Source organism: Callithrix jacchus, chromosome 12 (genome assembly GCF_049354715.1).
Source record: "Callithrix jacchus isolate 240 chromosome 12, calJac240_pri, whole genome shotgun sequence".
NCBI classification, from domain to species: Eukaryota; Metazoa; Chordata; class Mammalia; order Primates; family Cebidae; genus Callithrix; species Callithrix jacchus.
Genome location: NC_133513.1, coordinates 28,995,822 through 29,014,711, shown reverse-complemented (window position 1 = coordinate 29,014,711; position 18,890 = coordinate 28,995,822). Strand labels below are relative to the sequence as shown.

Here is an 18,890-nt window from a genome sequence, read left to right as displayed (position 1 = left end):
CTACTCCGGGGGCTGAGGCAGGAGAATCACTTCAGCCGGGGAGGCGGAGGTTGCAGTAAACCGAGATCATGCCACTGCACTCCAGCCTGGATGACAGAGCAAGACTCCGTCTCAAAAAAAAAAAAAATTTATTTTTTCTTTTTTGAGTCAGAGTCTCACTTTGTCGCCTCTGACTCCCGGGTTCAAGCAATTATTCTGCCTCAGCCTCCGGATTAGTTGGAATTACAGACATGCACCACCATGCCCGGCTAATTATTATATTTTTAGTAGAGATGGGGTTTCACCATGCTGGTCAGGCTGGTCTGGAATTCCTGATCTCAGGATATCCGCCCGCCTAGATCTCCCAAAATGCTGGGATTACAGGTGTGAGCCACTGAGCCCAGCCTTATTATTTTTTAAAACTATTTTTGAGACAGAGTCTGGCTCTGTCACCCAGGCTAGGGTGCGGTGGTACGATCTCCGCCTCCCAGGCTCCAGCGATCCTGAGGTAGCTGGGACCACAGCGGGGTGCCACCACGCCCGAGTATTTTCTGCACTCTTTTTGTTTTTTTTGAGACAGAATTTCGCTCTTGTTGCCCAGACTGGAGTGCAATGGCACGATCTCGGCTCACTGCAACCTCGGCCTCTTGGGCCCAAGCGATTCTCCTGCCTCAGCCTCCCGAGTAGCTGGGATTACAGGCATGCGCCACCGTGCCCAGCTAATTTTTTGTATTTTTAGTAGAGACGGGGTTTCAGCATGTTGACCAGGATGGTCTCGATCTCTTGACCTCGTGATCCACCCGCCTCGGCCTCCCAAAGTGCTGGGATTACAGGTCAGGCTGTTTTTGAACTCCCGACCTCAGGTGATCTGCCTGCCTAGGAACCCAAAAGTGCTGGAATTACAGGCATGAGACACCGCGCCCAATTTTTGCCTTCTTAGTGGAGACGCGGTTTCGCCACATTGGCCAGGCTGGATTCAATTCCCGAGCTCAAGCGATCTGCCGCTTCAGCCTCTCAAAGTGCCGGGACTACAAGCGTAAGGCTCTGCGCCTGGTCATATCCGCAGTTTCTCCAAGGAATTCTCACTGTAGAAGAGAATTCTCACCAGGCCCGCTTTCTTCCTTCCGGAAGCCTTAGCGCTTGAGGACTACATTTCCCAGGACGCCCCGCTCCTAACTAAGCAAGAAGATCGGTGTCTTAGATGGGAGGGTCCGGGAGAGGCTAGTCTGTGGAGAGGGGACCCAGCCAATGAGTGAGGCCGACTGAATCGAAACCTACGCTGATTGCGCCGAGGTGATTGGAATCTTTGGCGCCTTGGTTTCAGTGGTGGACGCATAATAAGCGGGTACAGAGACCAATGAAAAGGCGGAAAGGCGGATCCTGAGCGTGTGGGCGTGAAGAGGTGCTAACGAGCAGGCTGTTTGTCCAATGAAAGGCGAAAGTCTCTGAAGTGGGCGGGGAGAGGCGTGAGGAGGCGGGCGTGTGTGGTGGCGGAGCGTGTGCCATGGCGGAATCTGGGGGGAAGCGGGGCCGCTGGTCCCGAGGTAGCGGTGCCGGCCGAAGGGGTCGAGGCGGCCGGGGCGGCCGGGGCCGGCGTCCTCGGGCTCAGCGGTCTCCAGCCCGGGGCACTCTGGACGTGGTGTCTGTGGACTTGGTCAGCGACAGCGATGAGGAAATTCTGGAAGTCGCCACTGTTTGCGGTGCAGCTGACGCGGTTGAGGTTGCGCCCCCGGAGATTCCTGGGCCGGCCGCGTCCCGGGATGACAGCGACAGTGACAGCGAAGGGGCGGACGCGCGACCCGCTGGAGCCCCACGGGAGCCGGTCAGGCGGCGGCGCCGGCTGCTGCTGGATGCCGGGGAGGCGCCGCTGGTTCCGGTGTACTCGGGGAAGGTGCGGCCGGTCCCGGAGAGGGGACGGGCGGAAGGGCCAGGGGCTTGGTCTCCAGGGAGGGGCCGGCGTTCGGGGAGGGTAGGGTTGTAGGAGTATTGGGGCTGGGGTTCTGGGGCTGGCCCTGTGGTGCTAGGGTGTTGGAGGCAGGGAGAGACAGGGCTCCGGGACTTTCTGTAGACCGGGGTGGTGAAGGAGGTTGGGATGCATTGCAAGTTTAGGATTCCTAGGAGTTAGAGTCTTGGGGGCATAGCGAGGCTGAAGAGCTGGGGTTCCTGTGGATTTAGAGGGACTGGAAGAACCCGAAGCGGTTGTATTTTGAGGTTGGGGCCCATGGCTAATGAAGCCAGGGAGCTGAGGTATTGGGGGTTGGGGTCCATGCAGGTTCAGAGAGGACAAGGTGGCTCCAGGAGGCTGGGGTCCTCCGATGGTCATGTGAGCTAGGGGGCTGGGAGTCCCTAAGAGTTCCGTGATAGAGGGGCGGCTAGTAATCTAGTTAAAAAGGACAACAAAACATACATCTTCAGAGTGCCTTAGGCAGACTGAGGAAAGGGCGAAGGGATTCCATTCTGAATCCTGGAGAATCTGGACTCCTAAGTCGCCAGGAGAGGGCCAAGGTGTCCGCGATCTTAGGAGGGATTTAGGAGCTGGGTGTCGGGAGAATTACCCCTAGGTTTTTCTTTCCGTAGAGGGAAGGACTTGACTTGGGCTTGACCCCCTCTCCCTTCTTGTCTTTGCAGGTTGAAAGGAGCCTTCACCTTATCCCAGACGACCTATCCCTCCTGAAACTCTACCCTCCAGGGGCTGAGGAAGGTAAGAGAGGGCCTCCAGGGAGAAACACTAAGCGCTGGCTTCTCTTAGGAGTCTTCCTGGGGTTTATATTCCTGCAGTCACTTGTTTCCTGAGGCTCAAGAAAAGGGCATGGGAGAGGGGACTCCTGCATCCTAGCCACAGGAGCTGGATTAACAGGCATAGTATGTGTTAATGTATACATTTCTGGTGCCACCCGCAGGAAGGCTGATTCTGTAGTCCTTGGGGGCAGGATAGGGGGAGGTGTTGAGTATCTGTGACATCTTGTTACATCTGCAGCAAGTTTCTTGGGAATACTGGAGCCAGCAGGGTCTTCTCTGAATCTTATCAGGGCTGCCCTTTGTCCTCCCCAAGTGATATATATATTTTTTTGAGATGGAGTTTTGCTCTTGTTGCCCAGGCTAGAGTGCAATGGCATGGTCTTGGCTCACTGCAACCTCCGCCTCCCGGGTTCAAGTGATTCTCCTGCCTCAGCCTCCCGAGTAGCTGGGATTATGGAAATGTTCCACCACGACTAGATAATTTTGTATTTTTAGTAGAGACAGGGTTTCTCCATGTTAGTCAGGCTGGTCTTGAACTCCTAATCTCAAGTGATCTGCCCACCTCAGCCTCCCAAAGTGCTGGGATTACAGGTGTGAGCCACTGCGCCCAGCCCAGTGATGCATTTTTTGCAAACAACTCAAGCACAGAGAATAGGAATCAAGTCTAATAAGGAAATAGTCCACTGGGCAAATGGAGACCTTGGACCAAGACTCTTATACCATAAGGGAGTATGGTAGGGTGATTGAGGGCAGACAGGAGTTATTTAGCTTGGGTTTGAATCCCAGCTCTATTTCTTAATAGCTATGTGACCTTGGGCAAGTTTCTTTGCTTTTGTTTTTTGTGACAGAGTTGTGCTCTGTTGCCCAGGCTGGAGTGCACTGGTACCATCTCAGCTTACTGCAACCTCCATATCCCAGTTTCAAGCGATTCTCCTGTCTTGGTCTCCCGAGTAGCAGGGATTACAGGGGCCTGCCATCATTCCCGGCTAATTTTTGTATTTTTAGTAGAGATGGGGTTTCATCATGTTGGCCAGGCTGGTCTTGAACTCCTGACCTCAGCTGATCCGCCCACCTCAGCCTCCCAAAGTGCTGGGATTACGGGCATGAGCCACCATGCCTGGCCTGGGAAAGTTTCTTAATTTCTCAATTCTTCAATTTCCTCGTTAGGAAAGTGGGGATAGTAGTAGAATCCCTTTTAGTGCAGATTTTGGTGAGAATTAACAAAAGGGAATGTAGAGAGAGTGGTCTCTTGGCTGGGTATGTGGTTTAGGACAGTACCTAGGACATAGAAGTACTATGTAAAGGTACCTCTATTCCTGCTACTCAAAATGTGGACCCAGCTGTATATGGCATTTCTTGGAAGCTTGCTAGAAATGCAGGATTGGCTGGGCACAGTGCCTCACAACTGTAATCCCAGCACTTTGGGAGGCTGAGGCGGGAGGATTGCTTGAGCCCAGGAGTTTGAGACCAGCCTGTGCAACATGGAGAGACCCTGTTTCTACAAAAATAAAAAATAAAAAACAAATCAGGCATGGTGATGTCTACTTGTAGTCCTAGCTACTCAGGAGGATGAGATGGGAGAATCACCTGAGCCCAGGAAGTCGAGGCTGCAATGAGCCATAATGCCATTGCACTCCAACCTGGGTGACACAGTAAGAGTCGGGTGTCAAAAAAAAAAAAAAAGCAGAATCACAGGCCTCTGGCAGCTGTCATATTTAGTTAAGAGAGGATTTCACGACTTTAGCATTACCGACATTTTTTGGACTGGAAAATTCTTTGGTGTTGGAAGCTGTCCTGTACTTTGTAAAAGTTTAGTGGCATCCTGACTTCCATCCCTGGGAAATATTACACCTCAGCCCCCTCGCCCTCCACATTTTGATAAGCAAAATTTTCTCTAGACATTGCTACATGTCCCCTGATCTTGGGTTTCTTACCATTTTTAATTTTCATAGTATTTATTTTCGTGGTTTGTAATGATCCTTTATTGATGGCAGGCAAATGGACAGAAATTTCTATATTATAGAATATAATACCTGGTTTCTTTTCATGAGAAATTTAAGTTGATATGAGCGATTTTTTTTTTTTTTGAGATGGAGTTTCGCTCATGTTACCCAGGCTAGAGTGCAATGGTGCGACCTCGGCTCACTGCATCCTCTGCCTCCCGGGTTTAAGCGATTCTCCTGCCTCAGCCTCCTGAGTACCTGGGATTATAGGCATGCGCTACCATGCCTGGCTAATTTTGTATTTTAGTAGAGACGAGGTTTCTCCATGTTGGGTAGGCTGGTCTTGAACTCCTGACCTTAGGTGATCCTCCCGCCTTGGCCTCCCAAAGTGCTGGGATTACAAGCATGGACCACCGCACCCAGCCAATATGAGCGATCTTTATACTAAAATAGCAGTCTCATCCCCTGCCGCCTTTCCAGATATTATCATTTTTCTCTGTGTGTACCAGGGGCTCCATGGTCTCCTCCTTTTTAGGGACCTTCTTGAAGCCTCTGACTTGTTTCTCCTTGGCCTTCGCTGGCCACCCTTGGCTAACCCCCTTCTACTTTCTCTTCCTCTGCCTTCAGAGGTGGAGCAGGCAGATTTGAGTGGTCTCTACCATGAGGACTCCCCATCACCAGGCTCTCCCTGGAAGACAAAGCTGAGGACTAAGGATAAAGAAGAGAAGAAAAGGACAGAGTTTCTGTGAGTGAGGCCAGGGCCCTTAGGCCCTGGGAGCAGGAAGTGAGTTGGAGGGGTAAGTTGAGGTAGGCAGGACCCTTGGGTGACTTCTGAAAGGGTAAGAAGAAGGGATAGAAGGACTGTTGAGGTTCATGTGGGGATTGAAGTGCTTGGGAAAAGAGGTGGCTTACTCCAGAGGGTGACAGTGAACCCTTCAGGACCACCCTTGGGAGTGGATTCTCAGACTCTAGTAATGCCAGTTTAAGGCGTGGTTCCAAGCCAGCTTCCCTGTCCTCTCCATGCTTCTCTTTCTTCATCTATAAAACCCTGTTTTATAGCCTGAGTAACATAGAGAGACCCTATCCCCCCCGCCACATACACACACACACACACACACACACACACGCCTGGCATGGTGGTGCACACTTGTAGTCCCAGCTGCTCTGGAGGCAGAGGTGGGAGGATTGCTTGATCCCAGGAGTTGGAGGCCGCAGCAAGCAATGATCATGCCACTGTACTCCAAGCTGGGCAACAGAGTGAGACCTTGTCTCTAAAAAGCAAACAAACAAACAAAAAACCCCCAAAGCCAGGGATAATAGTGGCATTTGTGTCAGTGAATTGCTGAGTCAATCAAGAGTTAACATTTGACTGGGTACAGTGGTCCCAGCACTTTGGGAGACTGAGGGGAGTAGATTTCTTTAGCCCACGAGTTTGAGACCAGCCAGGGCAACACTGGACATATAGTAAGTGCTTGTTCTCTGTCAGATATTACTGGATATTTTCCTGGAAGTGATTTAATCTCAAAAGTGAGGCATTTTCTTCCTTAATATTTGAATATTTGAATGATACACAGTGTCATTTTTATGTAAATATAAAAATAATGCTGACCGGTTGTGGTGGCTCATGCCTGTAATCCCAGCACTTTGGGCAGCCGAGGCTGGTGGATCGTGAGGTCAAGCAATTGAGACCATTCTGGTCAACATGGTGAAACCCCTTCTCTACTAAAAAATAAAAAATTAGCTGCATGTGGTGGCAGGCGCCACTACTTGGAGTCTACTACTTGGAGGCTGAGGCAGGAGAATTGCTTGAACCCGGGAGGTGGAGGTTGCAGTGAGCTGAGATTGCGCCATTGCACTCCAGCCTGGGCAATGGAATGAAATTCTATCTCTAAAAACGTAAAAATACATTTAAAAAATAAAAAGGGAGCCCCATTTCACTGGAAGGCAGGGGTAGGGGACTGGGAAAGCCTGAGGCATTTTTTTTTGGAGACAGAGTCTTGTTCTGTTGTGCCTACAGCTGTGTGCCACCATGCCTGGTTAATTAAAAAAATTTTTTTTAGTAGAAGTAGGGTCTCCCCATCTTGCCCAGCCTGGTCTTGGACTCCTGGGCTTGAGCGATTCTCCTGGCTCAACCTCCCAGAGTGCTGGGATTACAGGTGTGAGCCATTGCGTCCGACTGTGCTCCTCTCGATTATCCAGGAATCTGGTTCCTAGGGATTTGTGGGGTCAGGCTCTCTCCACTGCCTCCATCCTGCCTTCTCTTGCTTCTGCAGGAATCAGGACAGCTGTCCTCTGCCCACATCTTCACAAAGGACCAAAAGCAGAAAGCATACTCGGGCACTCAAGAAATTAAGGTGCCAAGTGCAGGGGTTCTGGCTGGGATGGAAAAGGGCAGTTTGGGAGGGTGGCTGACTCCAGCTGACCCAGAGTCCTGTCTGCACCGCAGAGAGGTGAACAAGCGCCTCCAGGATCTCCGTTCTTGCCTGAGCCCCAAGCCACCTCAGGGCCAAGACCAACAGGGCCGAGAGGATGAAGTGGTCTTGGTGGAAGGGCCCATCCTCCCGGAGACTCCCCGACTCTTCCCCCTCAAAATCCGGTGCCGGGCTGACGTGATCAGGTTTCCTGTCAGAATGGTGAGTGCCTGAGGCCCATGGGAGAAGGACCCAGGAGATGCCTCTAGAGAGATGGTGGTGTCCAGCAGGGGTGTCCTGGCAGAAGGGACTGTGTCATCCTTTTCCCAGCCTGCTCTCTGGAGCTGCCTGTCATTCTTTTCAGTCCTTCATGCCTTCACACTTTTTGTTTCCTCTGTCTGCATTTTCCCAGTGCTCCCCTCTCTGGCAAACTTTCTATCCATTCTTCAAGGCTCCACATAAGCATCCTGTGTCTTTCTTTTTTCTTTTTCTTCAAAAAGCGATTTCACTATGTCCAGGTTGGTTCTGAACTCCTGGGCTCAAGCGATTGTCCCTCATTGGCCTCCCAAAGTGCTGGGATTTCAGGTATGAAGCATCTTATTTATTTATTTATTTTTGCAACTGAGTCTCACTCTGTTGCCAGGCTGGAGTGCAGTGGCTGGTGCAGTCTTGGCTCACTACAACCTCTACCTCCCGGGTTCAAGAGATTCTCCTGCCTCAGCCTCCCAAGTGACTGGGACTGCAGGCGAGCGCCACCCTGCCGAGCTAATTTTTGCATTTTTAGTAGAGACGGGGTTCCACCATGTTGGACAGGATGGTCTCTATCTCTTGACCCCGTGATCCACCCGCCTTGGCCTCCCAAAGTGCTGGGATTACAGGCATGAGCCACTGCACCTGGCCACATCTTGTCTTCTGAGAAACTTTTTTTTTGGGAGTCCTTCCTACTTTCCCTCCTAGGACCCTGGGCTTCCTTCTTGGGCTTGCTCTCAATGCCCTGGACAGAGCAGATGCCACTCAGTCACCCTGAGCTTCCCCAGCTTCCTGGTCAAGCCTGATAGTTTTGTAGGGATGACCCTGTTTCAACACCAAGAATGATAACAGATGTTTACCATTACTGACGCATCATGTATCATTCAAGCAACTAAGCCAGAGGTTGCTAACTGGCAGCCCATTGCTTTTTCAGCAGTGTGTCTACTTTTTTTTCCCTGTAGACTTTTATTTTATTATTTAATTTTTATTTTTTGAGATGGAGTCTCACTCTGTCACCCAAGCTGAAGTGCAGTGGCATGATCTTGGCTCACTGAAACCTTTGCCTCCCAGGTTCAGGCGATTCTCTTGCCTCAGCTTCCTGAGTAGCTGAGACTACAGGTGCCCCACACCACGCCCGGCTAATTTTTGTATTTTTAGTAGAGATGGAGTTTCACCATGTTGGTCAGACTGGTCTTGAACTCCTGATCTCAAGTGATCCACCTATCTCAGCCTGGCAAAGTGCTAGGATTAGAGATATCAGCCACCATGCCTAGCCTATTTTATTTTTGAAACAGAGATGGGGGCCAGGCATGGTGGCTCACGCCTGTAATCCCAGCACTTTGGGAGGTCAAGGTGAGAGGATCACTTGAGGCCAGGAGTTTAAGACCAGCCTGGACAAAATAGTGAGACCTTGTCTCAACTAAAAATAAAAAAATTAGCCAGGCATGGTGGCGCACACCTGTAGTCCCCTGCACTGTAGCCTGGGTGACAGAGCAAGACCCTGTCTCCAAAAAAAAAAAAAAAAGAAATGGGATCTTGCTTTGCTGCTCAGGCTGATAAATTCCTGACCTGAAGCAAGCCTCTAACCTCAGCCCCCTAAAATGCTGAGGTTATAGGTGTGAGCCACCATGCCTGGCCGAGTGCTTTAAAAATATACAAGTTTGTTGTCAGCTTTGTGATGGGTAATTTCATACAAAGGTCCAGATTTCTGGCCAGGTACGATGGCTCATGCCTGTAATCCCAGCACTTCGGGAGGCTGAGGTGGGTGGATCACCTGAGGTCAGCAGTTTGAGATCGGCCTGGCCAACATCTTAAAAACCCTGTCTCTACTAAAAATATAAAAATTAGCCAGTTGTGGTAGTGGGCGCCTATAATTCCAGCTGCTTGGGAAGCTGAAGCAGGAGAATAGCTTGAACCTGCAGGGCAGAGGTTGTAGTGAGCCAAAATGGTACCTCTTCACTCCAGTCTGGGTAGAAGAGCAAGACTATGCCTCAAAAACAAAAAAAAAAGGTCTGGATTTCTGGCTTCTCTTAAAAAATAGGAAGATTCAGCCTGGCACGGTGGCTCACGCCTGTAATACCTGTATTTGGGAGGCCGAGGCGGGTGGATCACCTGAGATCAGGAGTTCGAGACTAGTCTGGCCAACACGATGAAACCCTGTCTCTACTAAAAATATTAGGCGGGTGTGGTGGTGAGCACCTGTAATCCCAGCTACTCAGGAGGCTAACGAAGGAGAATTGCTTGAACCCAGGAGGCAGAAGTTGCACTGAGCCAAGATCATGCCACTGCACTCCAGCCTGGGCAACAAGAGTGAAACTCTGTCTCAAAAAAAAAAAAAAAAAGAGAAAAATAGGAAGATGTAGTCACACTGGCCCACGTTCCCACATAGTGCCAATCAGCTGGAACTCCATAACAGCTAGCTTGTCTGGCTGGCATGTGAGTTCCAGTTTGCCACAATCCCCACCACCCCTTTCTTTGTCCTAACCTATGGCTGCTGTATTTCTTTATGTTACTTGCCAGTATCCCTTGCTAACACAATTTTATTCTATACCTTACCAGGTAAATATGATGAAACTCACCGATGAGGAGCTTAGCAAGTAGCTAAGGCCAGAGCTTGTGTTTGGTGGTGGTGGTGTGGGGGTGGATTTCGATGCAGGAAGACCTCTTCTGCTTTTTGTCCCATCCCTAGTCGGAGCCCCTGCAGAGTGTGGTGGACCACATGGCTGCCCACCTTGGGGTGTCCCCAAGCAGGATCCTTTTGCTCTTTGGAGAGACAGAGCTATCCCCTACTGCCACTCCCAGGACCCTAAAGCTCGGAGTGGCTGACATCATTGGTGAGAGGGAGGCAGGGAGGTGGGGCCTTGAGATGTTTGCCAGGGGAAGGGGATATGGGGAGATGTTCAGCATGGGCCCTGCTTCTAAGCCCCAACTTAGCCTGGCTTCCTGATTCTGCCCCCCACAGACTGTGTGGTACTAGCAAGTTCTCCAGAGGCCACAGAGACATCCCAACAGCTCCAGCTCCGGGTGCAGGGGAAGGAGAAACACCAGACGCTGGAAGTCTCACTGTCTCGAGTGAGTGGGAGAGATGGCTCTCCACACCCCTCACCCTCTCCTCTGCCGCCTCTTGTCTCTCTTGCCAGTTAATGCAGGATGGAGTCCCCTAATCTTGACTTGCAGGAGACACTGCCCTCCATGTTCTTGGGTTCCCAGCCGTCCTAGCCAGTGGGAAAACCCATTGTTCAACTTCCCTCCCTGCTTCTGCTGGCACTGTCTGCCCTAGTCTGGGTGCCCTCTCAGTCTCCTGACTCTTGATTAAAACAGAAAGGACCCTTGGACAGTAATCAATAAAACCCATCAAAATAATAACAAAGGCCATGTGGCTAAGTGTCAGATCCCATGCTGAGGATTTCCTCACATTCAGGATCTTACTTAATTTCACAACAATCTGATGTGGGAACCCACTGTTGTTATCCTCATTTGGCAGTAAGAAGACTGAATTCTAGAGAGGTGGAATAAGCAACTTGCTAAAGTTGTTTTATTTATTTATTTTTTGAGACGGAGTCTTGCTCTGTCACCCAGGCTGGAATGCAATGGCATGATCTTGGCTCACTGCAACCTCCGCCTTCTGGGTCCAAGTGATTCTCCTGCCTCAGCCTCCTGAGTAGCTGGGATTACAGGTGCTCGTGGCCAGCTAATTTTTGTATTTTCAGTAGAGACAGGGTTTCTCCATGTTGGTCAGACTGGTCTCAAACTTCCGACCTCAAGTGATCCACCCGCCTCGGCTTCCCAAAGTGTTGGGATTACAGGCGTGAGCCACTGTGTGCAGCCTGTATTCACTTTTTAAGGCCACTGCAACAAAATACGCAAACTGGGTGGCTTAAAACGATAGAAACTTCTTCCCTTACACTTTGGAGACGAGAGGTCTGAAATCAAGCTGTTGGCAGAGCCTTGTTCCCTCTGAGACTCTGAGTGGAAACCTTCCTTACCTCTTTGTAGCTTCTGCTAGTGGCCAGAGTTCCTTGGCTTGAAGCTGTGTCACTCCAGTCTCTGCTTCTGTGATCACATGGTGTTCTCCATGTGTCTCTGTCTGTGTTTGTTCTCTCTTCTTGGAGGGACATAGGTCATGTTGGGCTACCGCACCCTAACCAAGCATGACCTCATCTTAACTTGATTATATCCACAAAGTCCCTGCTTCCAAATAAGGTCGCATTCACATTTACCAGGGATTAGGACCACAGAATACCTTTTCAGGTGATACAGTTCTCATGGCCTTCCCATTTCCAAAATATATTCATCCCATTCCAACATCCCAGCATCAACTCTTAAGTCCAAAATCTCATCTAAATAGAATCAACTCAAGAAGTCCCAATCTTATTTTCTAAATCATTAAATCAGTTTGGGATGAGACTTTGTATGGTTCATTCTGGGACAAAATTCCTCTCTCTCTGTGGATCCATAAAATCTAGAAAATAAGTATTGGCTTCCAAAATACAGTGATGGGACAGACATAGGATAGACATTCCCATTTCAAAAGGAAGAAATTGGGCCAGGTGCAGTAGCTCACACTTGTAATCCCAGCATCTGTAGTCCCAGCTCCCCAGGAGGCTGAGGCAGGAGCATTGCTTGAGCCTGGGTGATTGAGGCTATAGTGAGCCATGATTGTGCCACCTTTATTGGAAACTTTTATTCCAGTTACCAGTAACACATTCCTCATTTCCTACAGAGACCTCACCAGAAACGCCTTTAATATTCATATTGCTAACAATATATTTATCCTTGTAAGATAATAGGAGCTTTCTCTGCACCTGTTCTCTTCTTGAGCCTGCAGGGACTTTCCCTTTAAAGTCCATATTTCCACGAGCAGACTCTTCAAGGCAGTCTAGGTTTTTTTCTAACATGCACCTCAAAATTCTTCTAGCTTTGGCCAGGCGTGGTGACTCACACTTGTAATCCTAACACTTTGGGAGGCCGAGGTGGACAGATTGCTTGAGCTCAGAAGTTCAAGACCAGCCTGGGTAACATAGTGAAACCCTGCCTCTACAAAAAAAAAAAAAAAATACAAAAATAAGCCCAGCATGCTAGTGCATGCCTATAGTTCCAGTTACTGAGGAGGCTGAGGTGTGAGGATTGTTTGTGCCTGGGAGATTGAGGCTGCAGTGAGCTGAGATTGTGCCACTGCACTTCAGCCTGGGGCACAAATAAGACCCCATCCCAAAAAAAAAAAAAAAAAATTATACCAGCCTTGATCCAATCCCAAAGCCACTGTTACATTTAACCATTTATTCCAGCAGCACCCCACTTTTTTGTATTTTGGCCTTTGTAACAAAGTACTACAAATTGGGTAGCTTCCCTCTCGTTGTTCTGGAGGGAAGAAGTCTGAAATCAAGATGTGAGCAGAGCCAGGGTCTCTGAAGATACGGGGGAAAAAACTAAGATTTTTTTTCTCTCTTTTTTTGTTTTTTAAAAGAGACAAGGTCTCCCTGTGTTGCCCAGGCTGGAGCGCAGTGGTGCAATCATGCCTTACGATAGCTTCAAACTCCTGGGCTTAAGTGATCCTTCCACCTCAGCCTCCTGAGTAGCTGGGACTATGGATGTATGCCACTACCCTTGGTTAATTTTTTAAATTATTTTGTGTAGATGGAGGTCTCACTATGTTGCCCAGGCTGGACTCAAACTCCTGGGCTTAACTAATCCTCCCACCTTGGCATCCCAAAGTCCTGGGATTACAGGCGTGAGCCACTGTGCCTGGCCCCTTCCTTGGGTTTAATTTACTAGAGCAGCTCATAGAGCTCACGGAGACACTTATGTTTACTGGTTTATTATAAAAGGATGTTACAAGGGATTCAGATGAAGAGATGCATAGGGCACAGCATGAGAAAGGGCGCAGAGCTGCCATACCTTGCCTGAGCACCACTCTCGAGGAACCACCACATAGTCAACTGCTGGGAAGCTCTCCAAACCCTGTCCTCTGGATTATTATGGAAGCTTTGTTATATAGGCATGACTGATTAAACCACTGGCCATTGGGGGTAGCTCAACCTTCACTGTCTCTCTCCTTCTTAGAGGTTGGGGGGTGAGGGTGGGAAAAAGTCCCAACTCTCTTATCCTACCTTGGTCTTTCTAGTGACTGTCACCATTCCTGAAGCTCTCTGGAGGCTGCCAGCCACCAGTCAACTCATTAGCATGCAAAAAGCTACTTAACTCTTTGAAGAGCCCAAGGATTTTAGGAATTTTATACCAGGAAACATACAAAGACCAAATATATATTTGACAACATCATGCAGTCCCTCAGGGACTCTTCGTGGAACCTGCCTTCTTTCTTCTTGGCTCCTGCCGGTGGCCCACAGTCCTTGGTGTTCTTGGCGTACAGGTGCACTCCATTCTGTCTCTGTTATCGCGTGTGCTCTCCCCTTATGTCTGTGTTTCTGTGTCTGTTTCTTTTTTTTGAGACAGAGTTTTGCTGTTGTTACCCAGACTGGAGTGCGATGGCACGATCTCAGCTCACCGCACCCTCCGTCTTCTGGATTCAAGCAATTCTCCTGCCTCAGCCTCCCAAGTAGCTGGGACTACAGGCGCGCACCACCATGCCCAGCTAATTTTTGTATTTTTAGTAGAGACGGGGTTTCACCTTGTTGACCAGGATGGTCTCGATCTCTTGACCTCGTGATCTACCCGCCTCGGCCTCCCAAAGTGCTGGGATTATAGGCGTGAGCCACTGTGCCCGGCCTGTGTCTGTTTCATGAGTATACCAGTCCCAGGCCAGTGCAGGGGCTCAAGCCTGTCATCCCAGCACTTTGGGAGGCCAAAGCGGAAGTTTGAGACCAGCCTGGTAGAGAAATTCTGTCTCTACCAAAAATACAAAAACTTAGCTGGGTGTGGTGGCCTGTGCCTGTAGTCACAGCTACTCAGGAGGCTGAGGCAGGAGAATCGCTTGAACCCAGGAGGCGGAGGTTGCATTGAGCGGTCTACCAGTCCCTTGGCATTAGTGCATCCTAATCCAGTACAAGCTCAATTTGATTCCATCTGCAAAGGCCCCATGTCCAAATCACATCACATTCACACTTACCAGGGGTTAAGACCTCAAGGTGTCTTTTCTGGGGGACATAATGGTTTTTAAGGTCACCTATCTAGTAGGTGGGAGAACCTGCCCTCCAGCTTGGCTCAGCCTCACTCTAGAATCTGGGTTCTCTTATTGGTACACACCTCCATTTCATAGAGGAGGAGGCCGAGCCTAGCAGGACTTGCCTAGCTTGAAGCCTACACTCCTAAGGCTTGGGCGTGTGGCCCCCACCCTCTACTTGAGCAACTTGGAGCCCAGAGGGATGAGGGGATTTGTCCCAGCTCCCAGAGAGGAGCCAGCTAGGCTGGCTTTTTTGTCCTCTCATGATTTCCCCCATGGGGCCCTGACTTTATTGTCCCCTCCCCCCCCACCGACTTCCCTGTCCCAAGTTCCCTGTTTGTCCCTACGGGATTCCCTCCCCAACCCCGTTTTCATGCTCTGACATCCATTTTCGTTTCTCTCCATCCAGGATTCCCCTCTCAAGATCCTTATGTCCCGCTACGAGGAGGCCATGGGGCTCTCGGGACAGAAGCTCTCCTTCTTCTTTGATGGGACAAAGCTTTCAGGCAAGGAGCTGCCGGCTGACCTGGGCATGGAATCTGGGGACCTCATTGAGGTCTGGGGCTGACACCCAGGGTGTCAGGGTATCTCAGTCCAGGGTATCTTCCTGTTTGAAGGCCCAGCCTGGACTTGGGGAGAATGATTCCCCCTTTTTGCCCCGTAAGGGCTAGCAGACGCTGAGGTAGAACTTATCTTTAAGCTGCAGCAAAATCAAGGAGTGACCTTTGTCCTCTCTCCTGTTGACTCCCGTTTAGAGCCGTTAACTACTTGGTGAGTTCTGTGGGTGTTGTTGCTCTGAGTGGCCTGTGGCTCCGTCTACAAGTCATACTGGGTTTTGCAGCCCTGTGACCTGGAGATGTCCCCTTACCCTTCCCCTTTCACCATTATCCCCTTACCCTCATGGAAAGGTCTGCTCTATGAAACTATGCACATACTGAAAGTGAGTTGAAATAAATGAGGGTTGGGTATGAGCTTCCAGGCCTGGGAATTACACCATGTCTAGCCCAGCAGAGGCCTTAGTCCCATCTGTGCCTTGGGACTGACATTTGCTTGAGGCTCATACACTGGTGTGGTTGCCTGGCTTGCAGGAAATGACCAAGCTCACACATGTTGGCTGAAGCATAAGCAGACAACTGGGGGACTCTATTGAAGGGTAAAGGTGGTGGATTCTCAGCCCAGGGTGTCTTTCTCACCCCAGGACCCTTCAGAGCCACCCTTTCTAGTTTACACTTCCTGGTGCACACATTTAAGGCATAACAGCACATTCAGCCCTTTGGTTTTAGATCTCAGGAATACAGTCCCATATGAGGATTCTCTGGTTTTATGGCTTTTTTCCATTTCTTTATACCATCCTCTCCCATAAGCGCCCATGTCTTTAAATATGAATGTAGTATTGTAAAATACCAAATTTCATGTGTGAATATGTGCTTTTACTGTACATAGTGCTATTGTTCAATAGGTCTTATGCCATTTTCACCCAATGTGTGTTAAGATATAGCCCTATTCCCTCTTCTAGAAATGCACCATTGCTTTGACCTGCCACATGGCACTCCACAGTGTCAATTGGAATTTACACACATTGCCTAAAGTGGGGGATACCTGGGTGCTTCCGACCTGTCGGCACCGGACACAAGGCCACGATAAACATCCTTTCGTGTGTCCCCTTCTGTGCTTGTGTGAAACGTTCACCGGAATATGTACCCAGGATGAGCTTACAGGTCATAGAGATCAGTTTCTTTATGGTTTTCCAGATTTTTCTTTAGAATGGTGACTGACCCTCCTACTTGAGACCGCCCATTTCTCCTAATCCTCGCCAGCACTTGTATTGCTGGACTTCCTGATTTTTGTCAGTCTGATGGGTAGATAGTGGTGCTGTGCTTTAATGTAGATTCATCTGATCAGCATTCATTTGGGGAATTTTTTCACCTATCAGCATTTTTTCACCTACCAGCCTTTCTGGTTTCCCTTTCTGTTCATTGCCTGTTTTTTCTTGGGGTTTCTTGTCTTTTTTTGGGTTATTTTCAGTAGTGGCTTGTACATTCCTGGGCAACTGCAAATAACTCCAAGAATGCATATTTGGGCTGGGCATGGAGGCTCACACCTATAATAACAGCACGTTGGGAGGCCGAGGTGGGAGGATCGCTTGAGCCTAGGAGATCAAGACCAGCCTGGGCAACATAGTGAGACCTCGTCTCTACAAAAAAAAAAAAAAAAAAAATTTAAAGTGGGGGAAAAAATGGAAAATTTCTGTGTCTAAGGGTATCCTTCACTGATAAGAAATTCTTAATTTTGAATGGGTGTGGTGGCTCATACCTGTAATCCCAGCACTTTAGGAGGCCGAGTTGGATGGATCACTTGAGGCCAAGAGTTCAAGGCCACCCTGACCAACTTGGTGAAATCCCGTCTCTACTAAAAATACAAAAATTAGCTGGAGGTGATGGCGCATGCCTGTAATCCCAGCTACTGGGGATTACTGAGGAAGGAGGAGCACTTGAACCTGGGAGGTGGAGGTTGCAGTGAGTCGAGATCGCATCAGTGCACTTCAGCCTGAGTGACAGAGTGAGACTGTCTCAAAAAAATAAAAGATAAAGAAATTCTTAGTGTAGACCGTATGAACTATAATCCTGCAGCTGGTTGCTTTTTGATTGCTTATTTAATAGCATTAAGATATTTTACATTTTCTCCTTTTAGCTATTCAGCTTTTCCTTTCATACTGAGAATACTACACAGGACTGAAAGCTAGCTGGTACACACAGGGCTGGCGCCTTGGCTGCATCTGTTCTCAACAGTCAGGCACTTCTTCTGATAGGTTAATGCTGGGCTATACTGCTTGCTAAATATTAAACATTACTTTAAAACTATTTGAGATGCACTTTTGTACTCGGGAGGTAGAGGCAGGAGGATCGCTTGAGCCCAGGAATTTGAGACCGGTTTGGGCAACACAGCGAGACCTTTTCTCTTAAAAAAAAAAAAAATCCAGTGAAATGCGCCTTTGCATATTAGATCCAAGTTTCACTTTTTGTGATATAATGAGCCAGTTTTCTCAGTAATGTCTACTAAAAAAATAAGCCATCAATCTTTCTCTGATACTTGCATGATTATAACAAAAATATGTCAACTTCTTAAAATGTTTTGTTGGAATGTCGCATTTCTTTGATGACATTAAAATCATCCATAACATGGTACAGTGCTCCACTTTTTCAGTTTTTTAAATGTCCGTTAATCATTTTGAATATGTTAAAATGATATATTTAACCTCAACAGAATAAATGGTAATATGTTCAACTTGTGTATACTGCAGGAGTTTTGTCCTTGTGGCCCTAATGTGACCCCCACTAAAATCCTTGTGACAAAGATCGTTAGTTATTCCTTTATATCCATTCTTCCTCCTTCTGCGATACTAGAACCCATCGTTTTTAGTGAAGCACAGATACTCAGAATAAACAGTGGCTGGGTAGCGGGGCACACACCTGAAATCCTATCTAGTACCCTGGGAGGCTGAGGTGGGAGGATCCCTTGAAGCCAGGAGGTTGAGGTTGCAATGAGCTATGGTTGTACCAACCCCTTCCAGCCTGAGCAACAGATCAAGACCCTGTCTCAAAAAAAAAAAAAATTTAGAATACTTCTTGGCCTCCATTGTAGCTAGATGTAGCCAATACAGGCTCCTGGGGTGTAAGTGGAGTAAGGTACCACTTCCCAGAAGTGTGCATAGCAGGAAGCTTGTACTCTGCTTGCCTCCTGCCTTACTGGTAGTGGAGCAGCCCTACTGACTTGTGTCCTCTGGAACAGAAGCCACACGGGCCAGGACAGTGAGAGAAGGTGCCTGGATTCACACCTGGATACAACATTCATATAGCACCTCATTGGCCTGGCAGTGCTAACCTCTGAGCTTTCCCGTGAAAGAGGGACTGCTGTCCTTTTAAAATCACAGTTATTTTAGGGTTTCTGTCATTTATAACTAAGTTCTAATTCCAGGATGTCACTATTGCAAGCAATGTTGTAGTGATCCCCTTGGGGTACCTGTGTGCGATTTTTCTTGGGAGCTTCCATCCGGGAGTGGAACCACTGGTCACTAATTCTTGAATACTGTCAGATTGCTAACCAAAGTGCCTGTACCTCTTTACATGTCCCCTAGCAAGTGCTGGAAGGTTCCAGTTTCCTCATACCTTCCCCTGAGTTAATCTGGGAAGGATATGGGATAGAGCACTCATTGTAAAAGACTTTGCATTTCTTCTATGATGAGATTGTTCATCCTTTCACATGTCTAAAAGAATCTCTAGAGTGATCTTTCTTTCCTCTTTTTTTGAGATAGGGTCTTCTATCATCCAGGCTGGAGTGCAGTGGCACTATCTCAGCTCACTGCAACCTCTGACACCCAGGCTCAAGTGATATTCCTACCTCAGCCTCCTGATTAGCTGGGGACACGTGCCAGCATGCCTGGCTAATTTT

General features: G+C 48.7%; 1 protein-coding gene across 3 annotated transcripts; it reads left to right on the top strand.

Moving 5' to 3' along the window:
• The first annotated feature begins 1,476 nt into the window (after positions 1 to 1,476).
• Positions 1,477 to 17,623, top strand: NFATC2IP (nuclear factor of activated T cells 2 interacting protein). Of its 3 annotated transcripts, XM_035267273.3 has the most exons (9): positions 1,477 to 1,870; positions 2,608 to 2,680; positions 5,289 to 5,406; positions 6,935 to 7,015; positions 7,108 to 7,294; positions 10,011 to 10,155; positions 10,284 to 10,393; positions 14,851 to 14,947; positions 15,958 to 16,911. In XM_035267273.3, the coding sequence occupies exons 1-9, from the start codon at positions 1,484 to 1,486 to the stop codon at positions 16,026 to 16,028; spliced, it is 1,269 nt and encodes a 422-aa protein (XP_035123164.1). In that variant the 5' UTR covers positions 1,477 to 1,483; the 3' UTR covers positions 16,029 to 16,911. The 3 variants fall into 3 exon arrangements, with proteins under 3 accessions (XP_035123164.1, XP_002756056.1, XP_054098702.1); XM_002756010.6 differs by having other exon boundaries at positions 14,851 to 17,623; XM_054242727.2 differs by lacking the exons at positions 10,011 to 10,155; positions 10,284 to 10,393; positions 14,851 to 14,947; positions 15,958 to 16,911 and adding an exon at positions 7,573 to 8,095.
• Positions 17,624 to 18,890: the final 1,267 nt, after the last annotated feature.

Excerpts from the sequence above, each read along its gene's own strand:
- NFATC2IP (XM_035267273.3), top strand. The coding sequence starts at position 1,484 with ATGGCGGAATCTGGGGGGAAGCGGGGCCGCTGGTCCCGAGGTAGCGGT. Across the intron at positions 7,016-7,107 it reads CGGGCACTCAAGAAATTAAG|AGAGGTGAACAAGCGCCTCC; the intron begins GTGCCAAGTGCA and ends TCTGCACCGCAG. Across the intron at positions 10,394-14,850 it reads TGGAAGTCTCACTGTCTCGA|GATTCCCCTCTCAAGATCCT; the intron begins GTGAGTGGGAGA and ends CTCTCCATCCAG.